General features: G+C 39.2%; 1 protein-coding gene across 1 annotated transcript in view; it reads left to right on the top strand.

Moving 5' to 3' along the window:
- The first annotated feature begins 1,079 nt into the window (after positions 1-1,079).
- LOC139708450 (coiled-coil alpha-helical rod protein 1-like) overlaps positions 1,080-19,835 on the top strand; it is a 35,482-nt gene continuing 16,726 nt past the window's right edge. The window contains exons 1-11 of the mRNA XM_071620400.1: positions 1,080-1,128; positions 2,990-3,128; positions 3,956-3,989; positions 5,226-5,657; positions 6,607-6,794; positions 8,084-8,219; positions 9,481-9,588; positions 9,889-9,944; positions 14,314-14,401; positions 18,313-18,423; positions 19,478-19,584. Coding sequence (XP_071476501.1) covers positions 1,080-1,128; positions 2,990-3,128; positions 3,956-3,989; positions 5,226-5,657; positions 6,607-6,794; positions 8,084-8,219; positions 9,481-9,588; positions 9,889-9,944; positions 14,314-14,401; positions 18,313-18,423; positions 19,478-19,584 — 1,448 coding nt within the window. The remainder of the gene's footprint in view (positions 1,129-2,989; positions 3,129-3,955; positions 3,990-5,225; positions 5,658-6,606; positions 6,795-8,083; positions 8,220-9,480; positions 9,589-9,888; positions 9,945-14,313; positions 14,402-18,312; positions 18,424-19,477; positions 19,585-19,835) is intronic.

The raw sequence follows: 19,835 nt of genomic DNA, 5'->3' as shown, positions 1-19,835 counted from the left end.
TAAGTCAAAAGCCTTTGTTAAGTCTATGAAGGCTACATAAAGTGGTTTCTTCTGTTCCCTGCATTTTTCTTGCAGTTGCCGGAGAGAGAAGATCATGTCAATGGTAGATCTGCCTTCCCTAAAACCACACTGGGATTCAGGGTAGATGCGGTTGGCCAAGAACTGCAGGCGGTACAGAACAATACGAGCAAAAACTTTCCCAACTATATTCAGCAAAGAGATTCCACGGTAATTGTTACAGTCACTGCGATCTCCCTTGTTCTTGTACAGAGTACTAATGCTGGCATCGCGAAAGTCCTGAGGGACTGTACCTTCCTCCCAGCACTGACAAAAAAACTCATGGAGGTGTTTAAGGAGAACAGGTTTCCCACACTTGATGACCTCAGAGGTTATGCCGTCCTCTCCTGGTGCTTTTCCACTTGCGAGTGAATCAATGGCATCGCCAAGCTCCTCTACAGTTGGTTTGGCATCAAGTTCATGCATAATAGGCAAGCAGTCAACAGCATCTAGGGCAAGTTCAGAGACAACATTTTCCCTTGAATACAACTCAATCTTTGTCTTCTTCATTGATTTGCCTGGTGCAGTGTTACAGTCCACTTTTCAAGTTTTGCTCTAGCTCCAAGCACCCATTGAAGCAGGTGGACTGTGGCGGGTCAGCACCTTATTGGCTGGGGGCTGCCCAGCTTGAGGCGGGCGGTAGCTGTCCAATGAGACGCGATGGCCTCTCCCACCGTCGAAGACAACCCGTAGCGCCCTACTTTACGCCAATCAAGTTGGACTTATAACTCGTAACTGCTGTCTTCCGTGTTGTGCTTACGCTGCATAGCGAAACTGGAGTGACCTCTCCAGGGTATAAGCCTGGGCATACATATGGATACCCTGAGTTGCCCATGCATCAGAGGACCCCTCTCGGCCTCGCTGATTGAGTCCAAAGGAATGCGCTGCAATACGTTTGGCACCAGTTTGGCTGCAGGAGCTGCCGGAGTGTTGACAGAGTTTATCCACAGACCGCCTATCGGGGCTCCACTCCGTGTTGCTGGATGGCCGGTGGCTCATGTTTGAGCTCATACGCCCTTAAGATGGATCTTCTTTTTCATTCCATCAGGGTGTCCAGCCACCCTCCTCACCGTAACTTCCCTACTGGGAAGCCAGTGGGGTTTACGGTTTAGTCGCCGAGAGCTCGACCCTGAGACAGGTAGTACTGGGCTACAGGTTACCAGTAGCAGGTCCCCCCAGGCCGTAAGGCCAGGGAAGAACCCGACCTGACCTTGGTGCAGTATACAATGCATGTAAATACACATTCTGTGTGTCAATTGTGAATGAAAAGGTTTCTTCTGTTAATCGGGTACTCCGCTTAATCGGGTAAGAAATGCTCTGCCCAAGCCTACCCGATTATGCGGAGAGTACTGTACAAGGATGTAACTTCCAGTATATTGTAAGGAAAATAAAAAGAGAATTTCACAAAACTTCACTTTTTGAATAAAGTGCATATTTCTTCAACTTGTTACTGACGTATGTTAAGGGTAATATTATTCCCCCTGCCTTCTGAAAGAGAGAAGTCGAGTATTCTTTTGCTATGCGAGAAAAGTGAAAATATGTCAAATTTTCTTTATTTTTTTCTTTATATCGTTGTACACATGTGACATCACAAGCTATAGTAGTCTTCTCATCCAGCAGTGACAGAGCAGAAACTTCAAAAATTCATAACTTTTGAATGGATTGTCCAATTTTCCTCAAACTCTCACTGATGTGTTCTACTAATGTTGCTGCATTCACTCAACCCACATGTCTATGACGGTGAACTTGTCCTTTAATCTAGATCTATGATAGACCTTTCGTTCTAACCTACATGTAGTTTGAGTGAATCCAGTTAGTTAAAAATGAAAATTAATTTACCAATTTGTACTGTGCGTGTGTGTGTGTGTGTCCAGTGTGTGTGTGTGTGTGTGTGTGATAGAATGGTCTATTGTTCATGTGAGAAGGTGCAACTTGGACTTGGATATACTACGAGCATGACCAGATGACCTCATAGGGTCTATAACACTAACAGGTGTACAAAAGTGACCCGCTACCACAATAGGATCTGAAAGTTAGGGGAGGTCGATTTTCTGAAAAAGACATGACATCATTGCCTTACCGGTACTCTTTCACTTTAATTTCATGTAGAACTGTGCCTATAGACTCTATAGCACGACTCATAAAGTACTCGGTGGCGGAGATATCGCTGATTTTATTAGAGCATTGCGAGTGATTTAGGAAATCAGCGTTTTGAGAGAACCGCCTTCAAAGTTTTCCTTCTGACGCAATCATGATCAAGGGGAGGCAAGACAGTTTTCACCTCTTGATAACAGAGCTAGACGGTATGCTCCTAGCAACCTCCCCATTCAAGCTTAGCGCCCGTGGCCTGGATGCACACAACCAATCAATAACCACAATGCCACGCATTGACCAATAGGTCACTCACTCGTTGTTAGGGGCTGAGTCTATCTGTGGCGCTAAATCCAAATCTTCGGACATGTTTCTGTTCTGTTGAAATTCAGAAAATTATGGCCCAGAAAAACACTGATTTCTTGCCTTTTCTTTGATCATTTATCTTCAAAATTTCGGAAGATGATAGATAATACAAATTGTACATTAGACCACATAATCATGCCAAAAACTGAAATCTAATCATTTTGACTGATATTAATGATCCAACTTCAAACTCGATTTTTTTTTTTTAGTTCAGCAGTTAGCGACTTTTGGATCCTTTTGTTGTAGCGGGTCACATATTAGAAGTCCTATAATTATAGCGTGGTCTATGTAAAGCTTAACTAGTGTTACTGATACTAGTGATAGGTGATCAAGACACACAAGGCCAAGGCTAATATTGTAAAGGTCTATACGTAACTAGCAACACTTCTTATGGCATCTGGTTGGGCTATGAATTTTACCACCAACCGTATCTCTTGGAATTTCTGTCAGTTTTTGCCTCCTTATCATCCCACAGGCAAACCATACAGATTGCTGAAACCATCCGCCCTGACTGTGTCTGCAAAACCAGGGTTTGCCGTTCCAGATGCCTCCTTAGAACTGGCAACAGCAAAAGAGAAGATCGAGCAGCTAACCAAAGAAAATGAATCCTTAAAGTCAGTGTCCATCTACTCATATGATTTTCTCCTTTCCTTGCCGTACTCCCATATAGTCCCAGTGTTCATGATCAATTTTGCCCTTTTATCTTTGCCTGTTATGCATGGTTTCTTCCTCTTTGTTTTTTGTTTTGTTTTATTCAGAGGCAATGGGTTACTTTCTAAGTGTGTGCACTACAATTGCACTTGGTGTCAGCCATCAAATACTGTCAAATTTCTAACATTTTTTGGAAGATAATTGAACCACTTTATGTTGACTGTAGTTGACTGTGGAAAGGGGATACATGTACAATTTGACTGCTTTCACACAGATGGATTACCAACCTGTCTGTTTACTGTTGACCTGCAAGAAGAATCTTGTTTGTAGGCATTGAAGGCTGTCAGAGAATTGCGGGAGAAATGGGTGAATAGAGATGTACGCTCAGCTCACAATTGTTGCATACAACGTTGTAGGGATGTTCATTATCATTATTAAACATTATCATTACAATTCAGTGTACACGCAGGACCAATCGCGATCTACACGTATGTGAAAGTCTTACATTTGCCAACACACGTGATTACTTTTTTTGTCAATTTCAATATTGTGTGTCTGTTTGCATAAACTCAGCATTGGTCAAATTGGAAATTGTTTATCAGGCAGTTACGGATTCAAATTTGTTATGTTCATTTAGTGAATCCCTGTGTGCGATATTTATTAAACTTAGTGAGTGAAATGTGGTTTGCATCAGGGGTGTAGGAGTAATCAGTTTTGATATGATAGAGAACCAACTTAAATCACGCATTTCTTTCATTGCATGTGTACACATTTTTTTTTTTTTTTTCAGAACGCAAGCACGCTCTCCATCGACAAAGCAGCATGTGAGTAATATTACGGAATGAGGGAAATCCTGGTTGGGCAACAACATGTCACACATTCTGACACCGAAACAAATCACCACCACTAATCAAACTTAATGTAATCAAAACTTTATTCTTCCCTCGCCTCCGCAGACGGCATGGTCCCAGCCTGGAGCCATCTTGACTTCCACCGTGGGCTGAACGGGCCACACCCACTTCGTACAAATGCATATTCATGACAGTAACATTTGCCAGCAAAATACAGGCAGTCATATTTGATGCGATTTGTAATGTAAAAGTTTTTCATTGAGCACTTTATGGAAGTTCTTGTTGAAATAGAAAGAGGGCGTACAATATCAACCCATTGAGTATGGACTTATGATTTTGCCACAACATACATTTTCCATAGACACCTACCCGAGTATCCTTGAGACTCGTCCTCATAAATGGGTTATGGAAGTAGAGTGTAGCAAGAAACTTGTTACAACAAGGCAATGTGTCCTGCTTAAAGGTTTTTGTAGAATATGTCATGTGATATTCATATCAACAAATTAATTTTACCAGGAACATGACTCATTATATTAAAAAGATAAAGACACATTTGTTTAAAGGGTGTGTACAGTTCTGGTTGAGGTGAGGATTTAGCTTTTAACATCTTGCGAGATATTCAGAAACCACTCTATGAGATGTCAAAGAGCATGCGATTCTAAGGGGTATCAAAAGTTTATTTGATGAAAATTGGTTTTGAAATGGCTGAGATATCCAAAAACAAGGTGAAACAAAGAGATTCTAATAAAAGGCGTGGCCTGTCGCCTTTTATTATTATTACTTTTTTGAATATCTCAGCCATTTGAAAGCCAATTTTCATCAAATAAGCATTGAATCCTTCTTAGAATTACATGCTTTTTCATATTTCATAAGAGGTTTCTCATTATCTCACTTAGGAATTTTCAAAACATGCATTCCTACCTCAACCAGTACTGTACAGTCCCTGTAATGTGTAAATTCCGCAGTATTCAATATGTGCCTTACAACAGTTGAAAGATCACTGTAGTCACTAGTTGTGTTGTGCTTTTGTGCTCAATAGGACTGTAGTGCATCTTTCAAGAATATGAGCAAAGACCACTGGGATTCTTCACTCAGGCTTTTGAACTAAATTCTTCATTACTTTCTGTGACGCAAATTTAATGTGTGTATAATGTTCACTCTTCTTGAATTCTGAATCTGTGGCTTCTGTCCATTATGTTCATGTCATAGGCACAAGAAAGAGAAGTCCAAACCAAAGACCAGGCTCCTGTCACTGTTCGTTTGGTACCATCACAGGGCACCGAAACACACCCAGCCTACGACCAGCCTCACTCCGCGGTCCAGGCTCCAATGCCTTGCATTCATGGCACTCCACACCCCCAGCCCCACCCCCTGTCACACCCCCAGCCACACCCACAACCCCTCCCTGGCCCCGACCCCATCCACCTCTTGGAGCTCCAAAGGCAGACGGAGGCGGTGGTCAGTCGCCAGGCGGCAGATCTGGCCCGCCTCAAGACGGAATTGAGAACTCAGGAGGCCCACCATGCTGCTGAGCTGGTCAGGACAAGGGGGCGGGGCAACGAGGTCAGGGCGGAGCTAGAGCAAGAAGTTCTCCATCTGAAGAAGGCACTGAAGAATGCTGAAGATGAATACAACAGGAAGGTCTGTGACTTTGTGCTGTAGGATTTCAAAGTAACAGAAAATGTTTTTCTTACTCTCACTGTATTGCTGATAATACATAGATTCAATCAATTCAAATAAAAGATTAAAGATTAAATCAAATATTCATTAAAGAGAATTAATACAGAGGTGTTAACAATATATTCCAAATTGACCTAATTTGAAGAAGATGATTATAAATGTGAAATCTTAAAGGGGAATTTACCCAAATGATTATGTGGATTCATGGTATGTAGAAACAGTAGAATAAAAGAACAGACTGTTTGATTTTCCTCAACCTTCCCTGATGTGTTCTACTAATATTGTTGCATTCACTCAATCCACATAGTGATATGTATTTGGTGAAAATTCCCCTACAAAAGACACTGCTTGTAAAATTCTTGACAGTGAAGTTTGTGATAAGACATTTTCACTCGTTTAGGATGGACTGATTTTGCTACAACACGCATTTCCCATAAGACCCCTGCCCTAGTACTGTAAAACTAGGAATGTTCTTGTGCATTATAATTTCATGAATTTTGCGAGAGCCAAAATTCACGAAATTAAAATGCACATGAAATTTCTTGTCTACACAATATGCATTGAATGTTCGAGGCAACTCGCGAACATGTAATGCCACCAAAAAAGATGGTCGGCTCCAATTGGAGAAAATGTAATGCCATGAAAATATTGTGTTTTAACAGTACACTCAGGACTTGTCATCAACGGGTTTACAATTATTGTTGTAGTAAATCTTAGGGTAGTGAGTAAGTACAGAGATGCCAAGTGTTACTTTTTTGTAATGATTTTTTTGCCAAAAATATTTCAGGTTTTGTGAAAAATATTGTTTTTCAACCCCAAATACACCTTTTCATCCCTCACATTAGTCACAATAATGTTTGCAATGCTAGCATCCCTTTAAGTAGGATATATAACCATTTTTTTTTTTCAGAGCAAGGATATGATGGAATCTCACCGAGGAGATGTTGCCAAGCTGTCTGAGGATGCGCTGAGATCAGCAGGTGATTTTCAGCGCATTAGAGAAGAGTCTGACAGAAGACTAGCAGAATTATCAGGCCAGCTCTCAAGGGAGAAACAGTCCAATGAAGAAAAAACACAACAACTGGAAACCGACCTCAGGTAATGGAAAAAAAAAATAGATGATTAAATAAATTAAGTAAAAAAAAGTAAATGAAAGAGAGGAGAAACTTTTTAAAATCATGATGCAAAAATTAAACTTCAGAACTGTATGACATCAGTGAGAAGTGTACCAGTGTTTGTTCTTATTGTACGTGTATGTATTTTTGATTGCTTAGCTGAAATGCTTTCACAAGAATCTTTAAATGTTTTGAGATTAGAAATGCTTAGCAAAATCTGGGGGAGTATTGATTGTTCCTGCTCGTCTCATCATTGCAGAAAGAATATGTTTCTTTTTCTTTTTTCCATATTTTGTTTTCTGCATGTAGTTGTGAAAATAGCAGTTATTGAAGTGCTGCAATCATCTTTTCTTTTTACCAAGAATCAGGAGGGAGCATACATGTGACCCGCCATGAAAAAAAGATCCAAAAGTTGCTTACGGCTGAGCAAAAAAAAAAAAAAAAAAAAAAAAAAAAAAGAGTTTGAAGTCAGATCATCAAAATTGGTCAAAACTATTCCATTTCTGTCTTTGGCAGGATTTTGTAGTCTAATGTTTCATCTATCATCAGCCAAATTTAAAAGCTACATGATCAAAGGAAAGGCAAGAAATAAACATTTTTCCTGGCAATGATTTTCTGACTTTCAACGGAACAGAATCGTGTCTGAAGGTTTGGGTTTAGCACCACAGATAGACTCCTCCCCTAGCAATAAGGGAATGATCTTATTGGTCAGTGCATGGCATCCTGGTTAGTGATTGGTCATGCGTGGACTGCTGGTGCTAAGCTTGAATGAACGTCGCGGAGGTTGCTAGGAGCATGTAGTACCTTCTATTGTCTGTCTTACCTCTATGATCATGAGTGCGTCAGAAGGAGAACTTTGAAGATGGTTTTCTTGAAACGCTAATTTCCGAGACCGCTTGACATGCTCTTATAAAATCATTGATATCTCCGCAACCGACTACTTTTATGAGTTGTTTATATATGGAATTGAAGCTGAAGAGTGAGGAAATAAGGTCATGTCACTTTCAGAAAATCAACCTCCCTCGTCGACTTTCGAATCCTTCTGTTATTGGGGGTCACATTTGCTAAATAGAAAACAGCATTAATTTTCATATGCTGCTCTGCTGATGGCAGTATGAGAAAGTTTTTTTCATACACATGTATGCAATGATATCTCTAACAGGTTTTTATGATATGACAGCATGTTAGAATGAATGAGCTACATTGTAGTGACAAGTGAGTGATTTTTTTATGAAAAGGCTGTGAGTTTCTCTTCATTGTTTCTCTGGCCAGGGAGAAGGAGAAGGCTGTTGTGAGCTTGACTGGCCAAGTGGCGCAGCTGAAAGCTTACATTGGAGATGCACTGCCGAGCAGCAAGACAGCAGCCCAGTGGGAAGTTGAGAAGAAGGCCTATGACAGGAAGCTACAGGTGATAGTGTGGCAGTGGCTTTACCTTTCTGTGTTCTTCACCTTTTCTAGTAATGCTTTCTTTTTAAGCGGATTTTTTTTATAATGTTATGACCATTCCATTCTGAATTTGAGGTGATAGACATAACAGTGGATACATTAGCATTACACTTAACCCTAAAAAGGCCGGGGGGGGGGGGGTTTGAATCAACCCCCCCCCTCGACATTTTTCGCGACTACTCCGCCACGCGAAATTGTTTGACCGTGCCGTTCGCCGACTTTTTACTTTCAAGTCTCACGCATCTTTTGACACCATTTTCGTGAAAATCGCGCATACCGTTACGACCTGCGCGACCTTTTATACATGCCTGTCAGACCAAAAATGGCTCAAAAACGTGATTTTGTGTATAAAGTCTATGCAAATGGAATTTTCTCTTCTTATTCATAAAGATATGATTATTTGCATTTTCATAGGCTGAAACTAATTAATTTTAGCCTTATTATGCTTGAAATAGGTTCTGTCATAAATTTTGAGAGAAAAAAATGATAAAACAAAAGGCCGAAAAAACAATGAAATATATAAGAAATTCATAAAACAATAAAATACATAAGAAATTGATTTTGATACCAGATTTTTTTTTCATGTACATTGTTAGGAATGCTACAAAGAATGTTATCATCAAAAATTAGGATTCTAGGAGCTTTAATTTCTGATTTAGAGCAAAAAGTATGATTTTATGCATATATTAACATAATTAATCATTATTGACGAAAATTTCCATTCTTTTTGGTATTGTTTGGTAGATTATGCCACAGGTAATAAATGTGCCAATTTTCATGGCGATTGCGCAAGCGACGGCCGAGATCTCAGGGGGGGGGGGGGGTTGAGACGGCCGAGATCTCGGGGGGGGGGGGGGGGGTTGAATCAACCCCTCCCCGGCCACAGAACACCCAAAAAAGCCCGGCCTGATTAGGGTTAATCACACATAGAATTATTGTGAATGTGATGCAATGAAACAACTGTACATCAAGCCTAACTTCAAGACAACTGTGGCATCATTTGAGAATCTGAAATGCTAACACAATTTTCGACAGTGAGACACAACTAAAAGATTTTAGGAAATCTGACAATATCAAAAAATATGTAGTTGGCAACCGTTTCAAGTAAAGTCTACAAAGTGCCGTGCTGATGTGATGGCAATCCTATGATGAGACTTGACTGAACATCTCATTTTTTCCATTTATCATTGAATTCAAATATTGATCTTTTCTCTGTTATACAGATGCTGCAGCAAGAAGATGAAAACAGCAAGAAAACAGTTGACATGCTGAATGTGAGACTAGCAGCACTCAATGAGATCCTGTCCATACAGGAGGCCGAAATGACTAAGGTATTAAGCTCCTTGCCGAATCATCGGTATCTCAGTTTCTCATCTTTAAATACACATGATCAGCAATCATTTCTAGGAGCAAGATGTTTCACTTGGAGTAAGAGGAACAGATCTGTGTTTGAAGTCGGGGATTCCAATTATGTAAAACCCTTTGTAATAGATAAACAATAACAAATCATCTCTCCATTCTTGATTGGAGCTACAGGGTTAGCTCTGCTAGCAAGGAAAGACAAAGTAGGAAATTTGTAATGCTAATAATGGATTGCGATGCTTTCCTCCCCTATGTCTTGATATCTGCAGTCCAGAGAGGTTGATGATGCCCAGAAAGAGAAGCCCGGATCCTTGCTCCTGACAAGGTAAGTGTTGAAGAGCTTGGAGTAGATGTGTTGCTTCTGTGAAATGAGATGTTCCTGGTTTGCACACTTTACCAAGTATCACCCCAGAAGAAGAGTATGAGGAGTAGGCGAACACACAACAAGCAGTTTGCTGTGTTCCAATGCTCATCAACACCATTCCCAGAATCCTTTTTCCCTGAAGCCGTGAAACTCTGGAATGATCTCCCCCAGCATACCGTGGATATCAAACACAGCACAACCTTTAAATCTGCTCTCTATGAAAATAAATTCAATTATGTAATTACGGTAACTTCAATCCCGTCCACTCTCGTCGTACCGCAAGTTACAAATACTTCCAGCTATAGTCCCTAGATGACCCTTCGGAAGTGATGAACACAAGGTACATAGGTACAAGGTACCCTAGTCTGTGTCTGGTGCATCAACATAGTGATCTGTTGTGATGTTGCACCTGCTTTAGATACATTTATATAATGGTGTGCCAAGAACGACTCTGTGTGAATTTCTAGCCTGTTGCAAGTACAAATTGGCAGGTTGTGAGATAGATAGACACTCATATTGCAACCTTTCTGTTATGTATCGATCACAACATTCGCATTGTGTATTTAATGAAACATCTATTAAGATACAACTTGTACTTGTCATGCATCCAGTGTGATATACAGTATGTGGGCATAAATCTTGCATGAATATTTATTTCATGTATACAGTATACAACGGAAGTGAGTACACCCCCAAGTGAACATTTAAAAATTTGAATGTAATTCTTTAAATTGTTTGTTTTATCTCATAAGTCTCACAGAGATTGTAAAAATGACACTGAGACAGAAAACTAGTATTTATAACCTTCATTTTGAAATGTTATGCATACTTGAGAAAATGATGGTAACAAAAGTGAGTACATAATACACCCTGTGTAATATTTGCATGGAAACATGGTTAAATCTGGAGTTTTATGGTCAACAGCACTGATCACAATTTTCCTTAGCACAAAACACATGTTGATATGAAATGGCACTGCCTTATAATGCCCCTTTGCATTCTTTTATCTGTGTTTCACTCCTGTTTGATGACTTCTTGGAGTGGTCAGGGTTTGACTCACTTTAATTCTTGTATTCCTCTGTGCATTACTACTGGTGTGACTTGTGTGGTCAGGAGAAATCATCGAACATGCAACTGACTCCCTTGCTAACTTTTCAGAAAAGCAGTTACATGCATGGAACACAAACTCAAGGTCACTACCATGTAATATCAACATGTTTTTCATGCTAAGGAAAATTATGGCAAATGCTGGGACCATAAAACTCCAGATTTGATCATATTTCAGTGCAAATATTACACATGGTGTACTCACTTTTGTTGCCACTATTTTCATGAAATATGCATAATGTTTCATGATTAAGGTAATATGAATACTAGTTTTTGCCTCAATTCCTATCACGCCAGGTCCTTTTTACAATCTCTGTGAGACTTGTTATTTAAAATCAACAACTTGAAGAATTACATTCGAATTTTCAAATGCTCATGTGGGGTGTACTCACTTCTGTTGGATGCTGTACATGTGACATTCATGTCATGTAAGCATTGTAACGTTCACTAAAAAGAGAAGAATTTTTGGTCTCATTTATTTATTTATCTATTTATTCAGTTTTCTTTACCCAGGGTAGCCCCATGAGTGATTTATACACTGTTATCCTAGGGGGCCCTGCAACAGAATGACAAAATAGAACAGTTCAACATACACAAAATAACAAATCAAGGACATCCCTTTTTACGGGTGTACATCGTAACATCAACACAATATCAATATTCTATATAAATGTATAAATGCAAAATTAATTTTAGGCGATAATAATACACAAGCTCACATTGTTTGAGAAAAAAAATGATACCTTAACATTATACAAGAATATCAAAACTAACCAAATTCTACCCCAAGTGAGATATGTAGGCCCTATGCTGTTACAAACGCTTGGAGGGAGGTGGCGTTTCGGACTTCAGCGGGAGCTGATTCCAAATACATGATGCCTAGTGTGAAAACGATTTTTCTTTCCTGCTTGAGTTTTAACTTGTGGAATTATTAGACCATTATATCTTGTGTTTCGTGTACTATAAGAATGTGTGTTACCAAGGGGCCTAATGAGTTCTCGCACATATTCGGGCATGTTGCCATGAAGTGTCTTAAAAACTGCATTACAAGTGTTCAAACGCCACCTCTGATCTCTTCAAGCGTCGTCCAACATAACCTTCCAAGCACCTGGCTGGTTGGCACTGTGTGATCCACTCTCCGTACCACTCTGGCCATTTTCTTGTGTTGTTTGACAAGCACATCTTTAAGGCTTTGTGAGCAGTTTGACCATGCACAAGAACAATAATAAAGATATGGTAGGATTACTGAGTTTGCCAGGATTTTAGCGCTACTTTCGGTTAGATACTTCTGCAGGCGTCTCAGCAATGCTAGTCATGTGGCAATTGTTTTACAACATTCTTCGACTTGTTTTGCCATCTCATTGATTCATCCATCCAAACTCCTAGGTACTTACATGTATATTCCCTCACTCTATCCAATTCGTTACCATCAATTTCAAGTTTCAGCCGATCTGCAGATAACAGTTTTCTTGATGTTCCTATCACCATGAACTGAGTTTTCTAAACATTCAACGTCAAACAATTTTGTCCCAACCACCGGTTTACATTGTACAATTCAGTATTCAGCACGGTTTCAATCTCCTGGGCATCATTTCCACTGTAAAACAGAACCGTGTCATCTGCATATAGCATTACTTCACACTTGTTTACTGAATTGGGGAGATCATTTAACATAACTGAAAACAGAAGTGGCCCAAGTATCGAACCTTGGGGGGACACCCACACATACACTAGTACTTTCCGATAAGACCCCCTTTCATGAGGTGCGCTGTGTACAACCACTGAGATAAGAATGGAACCATCTCGATGCATTTCCCCTGACACTGTACATACAAGTGTACATAGATTTCCCAGTAAAAGTTCAGGGTCTACTGAGTCAAAGGCTTTCTTCAAATCCAAATACACCACTCCAGTTAGTCTACCACGCTGCTGCCACGATCTGTGTGCCTGTACAAAAAATCGCTGAAGTATGTCAGTACTGTATCGGGCAAGTGTTTTTTTTCTGAATCCAAATTGTTCTTTCACAAGGAGGTTGTTTTCAGTAAAAAAGTTGTGCAGCTGGTTGTGGACTAGTCTTTCAAAAATCTTCATGACTGCCGATATTACGGAGATAGGGCGATAATTGTTCGGATCATGTTTGTCTCTGCCCCTGTGGATTGGGGTAACCGTAGCCTCCTTCCACTCGTAAGGAATAACTCCAGTTACAAGAGAGAGGTCAAAGAATCTCGTCAAGTGTACATGAATAACTGGTGCTGCTTATGGCAGCTGAAAGAGTTTAGTTGGAATTCACACAAAAGAGGAAAATGCTGGGAATTCATGTGTAGCTACTATATGCAAAGCTTCTAAGAGGGGTTGTTAAATTGAAATTTGACACATGTCATTTTTTTTTTCTAGTTTGCATGGTTTATTTGGTTTAAAAAAAAGAAAGAAACTTGCAAAATCATAGCCTGAAGGCTAAAACACATTGCAATGTTTTATAAATACCTCCAAATTAAGTAGAACACATTAAGCTATATACATAACATCCACATAAGAAATCACAAATAAATATAAATATATTTCACAAAAAATATTACTATATATTTTACCAATAATATATAAATATCTACACAGCATCCTTCATAACATACCTAACAACAAAACAAAAAAAAAACCTGCCAAATCATATTCTACAGATATACTTTACAAAGCATCAGAAGAAAAAAAATAATGGGACCGATACTACATAGAAATCAAATAAAAAACACACAACAACAACAAAAACAAAATCAACCATCTATTCGTGTATCACCATTGTATAAGTTGTTTCAATCAATAGTTCTATACCAAGGAATTAGTATAAAAGAAAAGAAAATTTTATGCTATGTATACTATGTAAATACCATCTTTAAGAAGACAAAGTACGTACAACTGTACATATGTACAGTAAGGGTGACTAGTTGTGATGATTTGCACATGGTTTTTTTCAGCTGGGATTTTATTTTTTTTTCAATATTGGGGGCAGACATACACGCACATAAAACGTACATCCCCTCAGTAATCCTTTCGGGAACAATTCTCATTTCTGAAGTACGATGAGCAAGACCTTTTTACTTTGTCTTGCTTCTAATATCTCAATGCAAAGGATTTATTTTTGTCTGTTTAAAAATATAGTTTTAATATCTAACTTTACATTTTTGTGTACACTTTCCCCATTGTTAAATGGTGTCTTCTGACATTCTAGATGGAGAGAAAAGGTCTTTGCTCTTCTAGTCCAGAGGAAGTCTTTGGAGATTGTCACACAAAGAGACAAGGTTGCACATCAAGAAAAGGTGAGTGGCTCAAACAGGGAAAATTCAACCTTGTTCCATGTTTACAGTACAAATTTGATGCAGAAAAGAAATACTGACACTCTACCAAATGATAATGATAATGATAATGAATAACATTTATATAGCGCTTAATACTGATGTTTCTAAGCGCATCAAATCGGGGAAAAATAATATATATAACGTAAAAACAAAATACAGCATTATGTACATATTATGATAACGACAGCAACAACAACAACAGCAAAATTAAGGTTGTGTAAACAGATGAGTTTTCAACAATGACTTAAACCTATCAACATTTTCAGCGTTACGAATATAAAAAGGGAGTTCATTCCAAAGAAGTGGGGAAATAACTGAAAAGGCCCTATCACCATAACGTGTACAGGTGCGGGGACCACGTGATAATTGGAGAGCGGAGGAAGAACGAAGAGAACGGGTTGAAGTGGAGGAGCGGAAGGAAATTAAATCTTTAAGATAAGATGGGGCAAGATTATTACATATCTTGTAAACAATAAGGAGGATTTTAAAAGTGATACGTTGATGGATGGGGAGCCAGTGGAGGGATTGGAAAACTGGAGTAATGTGGTCAGATCTTTTTGTAAGGGTCACAAGCCTAGCAGCTGTATTTTGAATTCTTTGAAGTGGTGCAGTACTTGAAGCAGGGAGACCAACAAGAAGGGAATTGCAGTAGTCAAGATGAGAGGAAACAAATGCGTGAATGAGACGTTCCGTGGAAGACTGATCCAATAATTTACGTATTTTACCAATTTTACAAATACCCCAAGCAGCAGAACGACATGAATTCTTAATATGTTGTTGAAAGTTCAGATGCTTATCTACAATAACTCCGAGATCTCTGACGGACTGAGAGATGGGGATAGTACTATCTTCAAAGGAAAATTCTGTTAGAGAGCTACCCCGCCTGAACTGAGAATAAACATATAAAAATTCCGATTTAACACAATTCAATTTCAAATAATTATCGTGAGACCATTGTTTGATATCATCAACGCATCTACTAAGCTTGCAGAGTGCTTCGACTTGGGTATTTGGTTGTATGATTATGTAGATTTGAGTATCGTCGGCATACATAACATGTAAAATATCGTTATGAGAGTTGATTACTGAAGACAGAGGGGCTGTGTATAGAAGAAATAGTAAAGGACCAACCACAGACCCCTGGGGGACACCATGTCTAAGAGGGAACGACTGAGAAAATGCACCGTTCACAGTAACCATCTGGTGGCGGTCGTGTAAGTAAGATGCAATCCATCTCAAGACTGTTCCCGTTAGACCAAAATTAGTCTCCAATCTGTTAAGGAGAATTTCATGATTGATAGTATCAAACGCAGCAGAATAATCTAAAAGCAGAAGAGCAACTTCATGGCCTTTGTCTACTGCTAAGAGGAGGTCATTGAGTACCTTCAATAAGGCGGTTTCGGTGGAGTGGAAGTGCCTGTAGGCAGACTGATTACTAGGAAACAACTGGTGTTCATCAAGATGATCTCTGAGTTGGCGAGCAACCACTTTCTCAAGAACTTTACCAAGAAAAGACAGATTAGCAATGGGGCGAAAATTATTCAAATCATTACGGTCTAAGCTGGGTTTCTTTAGAAAGGGCAATATGAGCGACCTTTTGAAGTGCTTAGGAACTACGCCTGATGACAACGAGAGATTCAGAATGTGAGTTATTGCAGGAAGAAATTCATCTAGACACTCTTTTAGTAGCCATGTGGGGAGAGGATCAAGAGAACAAGACTTGGACGGAAGAGAATTGATGAGACGTTTCATTTGTGACTCAGTGATTAAACCAAACTCAGAAAATACACACTCAGTGTTTATATCTATGCGAGAGGAATTAGAGAGAGAGATTTCAGGAGACACCGGGAATGAAGATGCAATGGTACTAATCTTGTTGTCGAAAAACTCAGCAAACTGATTGGCAAGTGCAGGATTTGAAGTATGGTCAGGAAGAGAAGAATCTGGATGTGCAATTGTAAGTCTTTTGATGATGTTGAAAAGTTGTTTGGTGTCTGCAGCAGCAATCTCCTCTCTTAGGTGCCTTGACTTGGCGTCGGCAAGGTGGCTGTAGTAGGACTCACACTCTTGCCGATACAGCTCTCTGTCAATGCAAAGACCAGACTTGATCATGCGGCGCTCTGCACGGCGTCTACGCTTCTTAGCCTCCTTCACTTCTGTCGTGTACCAGGGATTATTTGGCCGCACTGTTACAGATCTAGTCTTGAGCGAAGCGTACTTATCAAGAAGTCTTGTTACATGAGAGTTGAGCAGCAGGACAGCCTCGGAGGGACACGCTGACTCTCTGATCTGGAAAAGTGATGCAGCAATGTCATTTTTAAAGGAGCAGAGGTCCATACACCGTAGATTTCTGGAGGTAGTCTGCTTCTTGGGGTTCACTGGGCCTTTGAGGTTGAGAGTGGTGATGATGGCGGAGTGGTCAGAGGGCAGAAATGTGACAAGATTAACATTCGATACAATGTTGTCAACTTTTCTGCTTAGAACTAGGTCTAATGTGTGTCCAGCTTTATGAGTTGCCTCTTTAACATGCTGTTGAAATCCTAGAGAGTTAATGGTGCTTAGAAAAGATACAGCCAAATTATCCGAGCAATCGTCAACATGTATGTTGTAATCCCCAAGCAGAATGGAACGATAGTCATCGATTGCCACTGATTCCAGAAGTGTAGGGAATTCTGACAGAAATAAGTTATTGGTTAAATTGTTCTTAGCAGAAGGAGGTGGTCTGTAGATGCCATATACTCTCAGAGCAGATGAGTGAGAAAGGTTGATTGTGACATCAAGGAGTTCAAATGATGAGAACGTGAAAGTGTCATTTATGGAAATACGTGCAGATGAACGGACAAGCAAGCAGATGCCGCCACCTCTGGAATTCGTTCGAGGGCAGTGTACAAAATCAAAGTTTGGAAGATTCCATTGAGTTTGAGCAAAAATTAAGAATCAAAAATTACATTTGGGTTTGCACATGGTTTGCACATTGGCATATATCAAATATAATGGAAATTCCACAATTTAATGTAATTTTTTTTTCTGAAAAGTACACATTCTTTTGACTTGTTACTGACATACAACTGTATGTAAAGGGTATTAACCCGTTGAGGACGGACTGATTTTGCTACAGCACACATTTCCCATAGACACCTGCCCTAGTATATACTCAGGACTTGTCCTCAACAGGTTGATATGATTTCCCCTACATTCTGTGAGAAGTACATGAATTACCCTTTCATTATGCTAGAAAAAGTGACTTTATAAAAAAATTTCTCTCAATATTTCCTTTTATATCATTGTTCCATTGTGACATCACAGACTGTTGTAGTCTTCTCATCCACTTTTGGCGGCGCCAAAACTTTTAAAAATTCATAACGTTTCAACAGATTGTCCGATTGTCCTAAAATTTTCACTGATTTGTCCTACCATAGATATTGCTGCATTCACTCAAACGATATATATGTTTGGGGAAACATCCCCTGTTATTCCTGTGTTAATCAAGCTTGCCAACCTACACAATATCTCTTTGTTTGAAACAATTGGAAAGAAGAGAGTGAAACTTGCATGTTTGACCAAGAGTGCTAGTTTTATTTTGTTATGCTCTGAATGATAAATTAGAGATTGGAATACACTACAGTGACAGAAGAATTCACCTGCAAAGTTATCAAAAAGACAATTTACTGCAATGTCCTATGCCAACCTCTTTGAAAGTGGCAAAATAATCAGCTAGTTGATTGTGATCACTCACCATGAAGTAGAATATGAAGAATTATTTTAGAGAATCTTTTCATAACACAAGTTGGCCAGGTTTATACTGTAGGTGGTCAGAAGGTGAGTGTGAAGGAGGACTGAAGATCAATTTTACATTCCTTGTTATATTGCAGCTGTCTGCAGTGGAGGGTCAACTGGAGGGGGCGCTAAACAGAATCCGTCTGCTGGAGCACACGCTGTCGGACAAGGAGGCCCAGTTGGAATTAGAAAAGAAGAATGTAAAGGTAAGTGCATTTTTAAGGTGTATCATTAATGGAAGCAGGGACCCAAATACAAATGTGGAATTAGAGAAAGCATATTAGTGGAACACGTGAGTGAAAGTTTGAGAAAAATTGAATTGTTAATCCGAATGTTTTGAATTTTTTGGCCTCCCTTCAGATCTCAGTCGTGGATCGCCCGATCCTCGCGAAAATTGGCACTATGGTAGAGGCCAATGTAATCTACAAAGTTGTGTAGTTAGATTTTTCAGATTTTAATTTATGTATTCTATATTAATTAATTTATGCAAATTTATGCAAAAATAATTCTTTTGCCTATAAATCAAAAATAAAGCTCCAAGACTTCTAATTTTTGGTAAACATATTCTTTTCAGTATCCTCAACAATGATATTGAAGCAAAAATTGGGCTTCATAATCATTTCTTATGCATTTTATTGTTTATTGAATTTCTTATGTATTTCTTTGTTTTGTACTTTTTGTTTTTGCTGTTTTTTGTCAAAATTTGTTGCAGAAACTTTTTATAATCAGGCTAAAATAAATCATTATCAGCCGTTGAAAGTAAAAATATTTATTTTTATATGAATTAATTACAAAAACACAATTTACAGTGGATTTGTACACAAAATCATGTTTTTGAGCAATTTTTGGGTCAACAATTTTTTTTCAAGGGGGCGTGGCTTCAAAACGGTATGCCCGGGAGCGACAAATTTGGTCACAAAAGTTGCGCGATACTTGAAAGAAGAAAGTCATAAAATGTCGCGGCGAGAGCATCACGCGTTGCGGAATAATCACACGTAACGCGTAACTCCCCGGTGGGAGTAGGGTTAACATACAGTGTAGGTCAGTAACAAGTTCATGGAATATGTACTTTTTATGAAGAATTAAATTGTTTCTACATGTAGAAACACTACAACATGAAAATGGTTGGAATTGATATTTGTAGTCCATATTGATTTCCATCATTTTCACAGTGGTAATCATAATGATGATGGTACTATGACGTGTGGTTATTTTTTAGTTTTGTGTTTTTCCGTCTCCATCTGATTTGTGTGCACACAGTGTGTTGAGCAGGAGCTAGTCTCCGTCCAAGAGGTTGCCAGTATGCTGGATAGCAAACTTCAGGAGAGCGAGAGATGCCTGTGCAGGCTCAGAGACTCTGCTGCAAGGTGTGTGAAAATGAAGAAGGAAACAAATGATTAAAAAACAAAACAAAAAACAGCTGGTTCACATATCGAACCAGAGAGGGAGAGGGGGCTGGAAGGAGGCAGTTGTTTTGTCTTGTTCAATTTTTCCATACATTGGACAGGACTGGATAATGGTTTTGTGCTTGTGGTACCACAATCTTATAGAACCAAATATTTTTCTACCATGTTTCCCTTGGCTTCAGTGACAGAAGAGGTTAAATTGAAAACATGGT

Source organism: Diadema antillarum, unplaced genomic scaffold (genome assembly GCF_040938485.1).
Source record: "Diadema antillarum isolate AM-2024a unplaced genomic scaffold, OU_Dant_1.0 seq00001337_RagTag, whole genome shotgun sequence".
Lineage (NCBI taxonomy): Eukaryota > Metazoa > Echinodermata > Echinoidea > Diadematoida > Diadematidae > Diadema > Diadema antillarum.
Note: the sequence above shows the minus strand (reverse complement) of the source record. Positions and strands in the feature narration are given on the sequence as shown.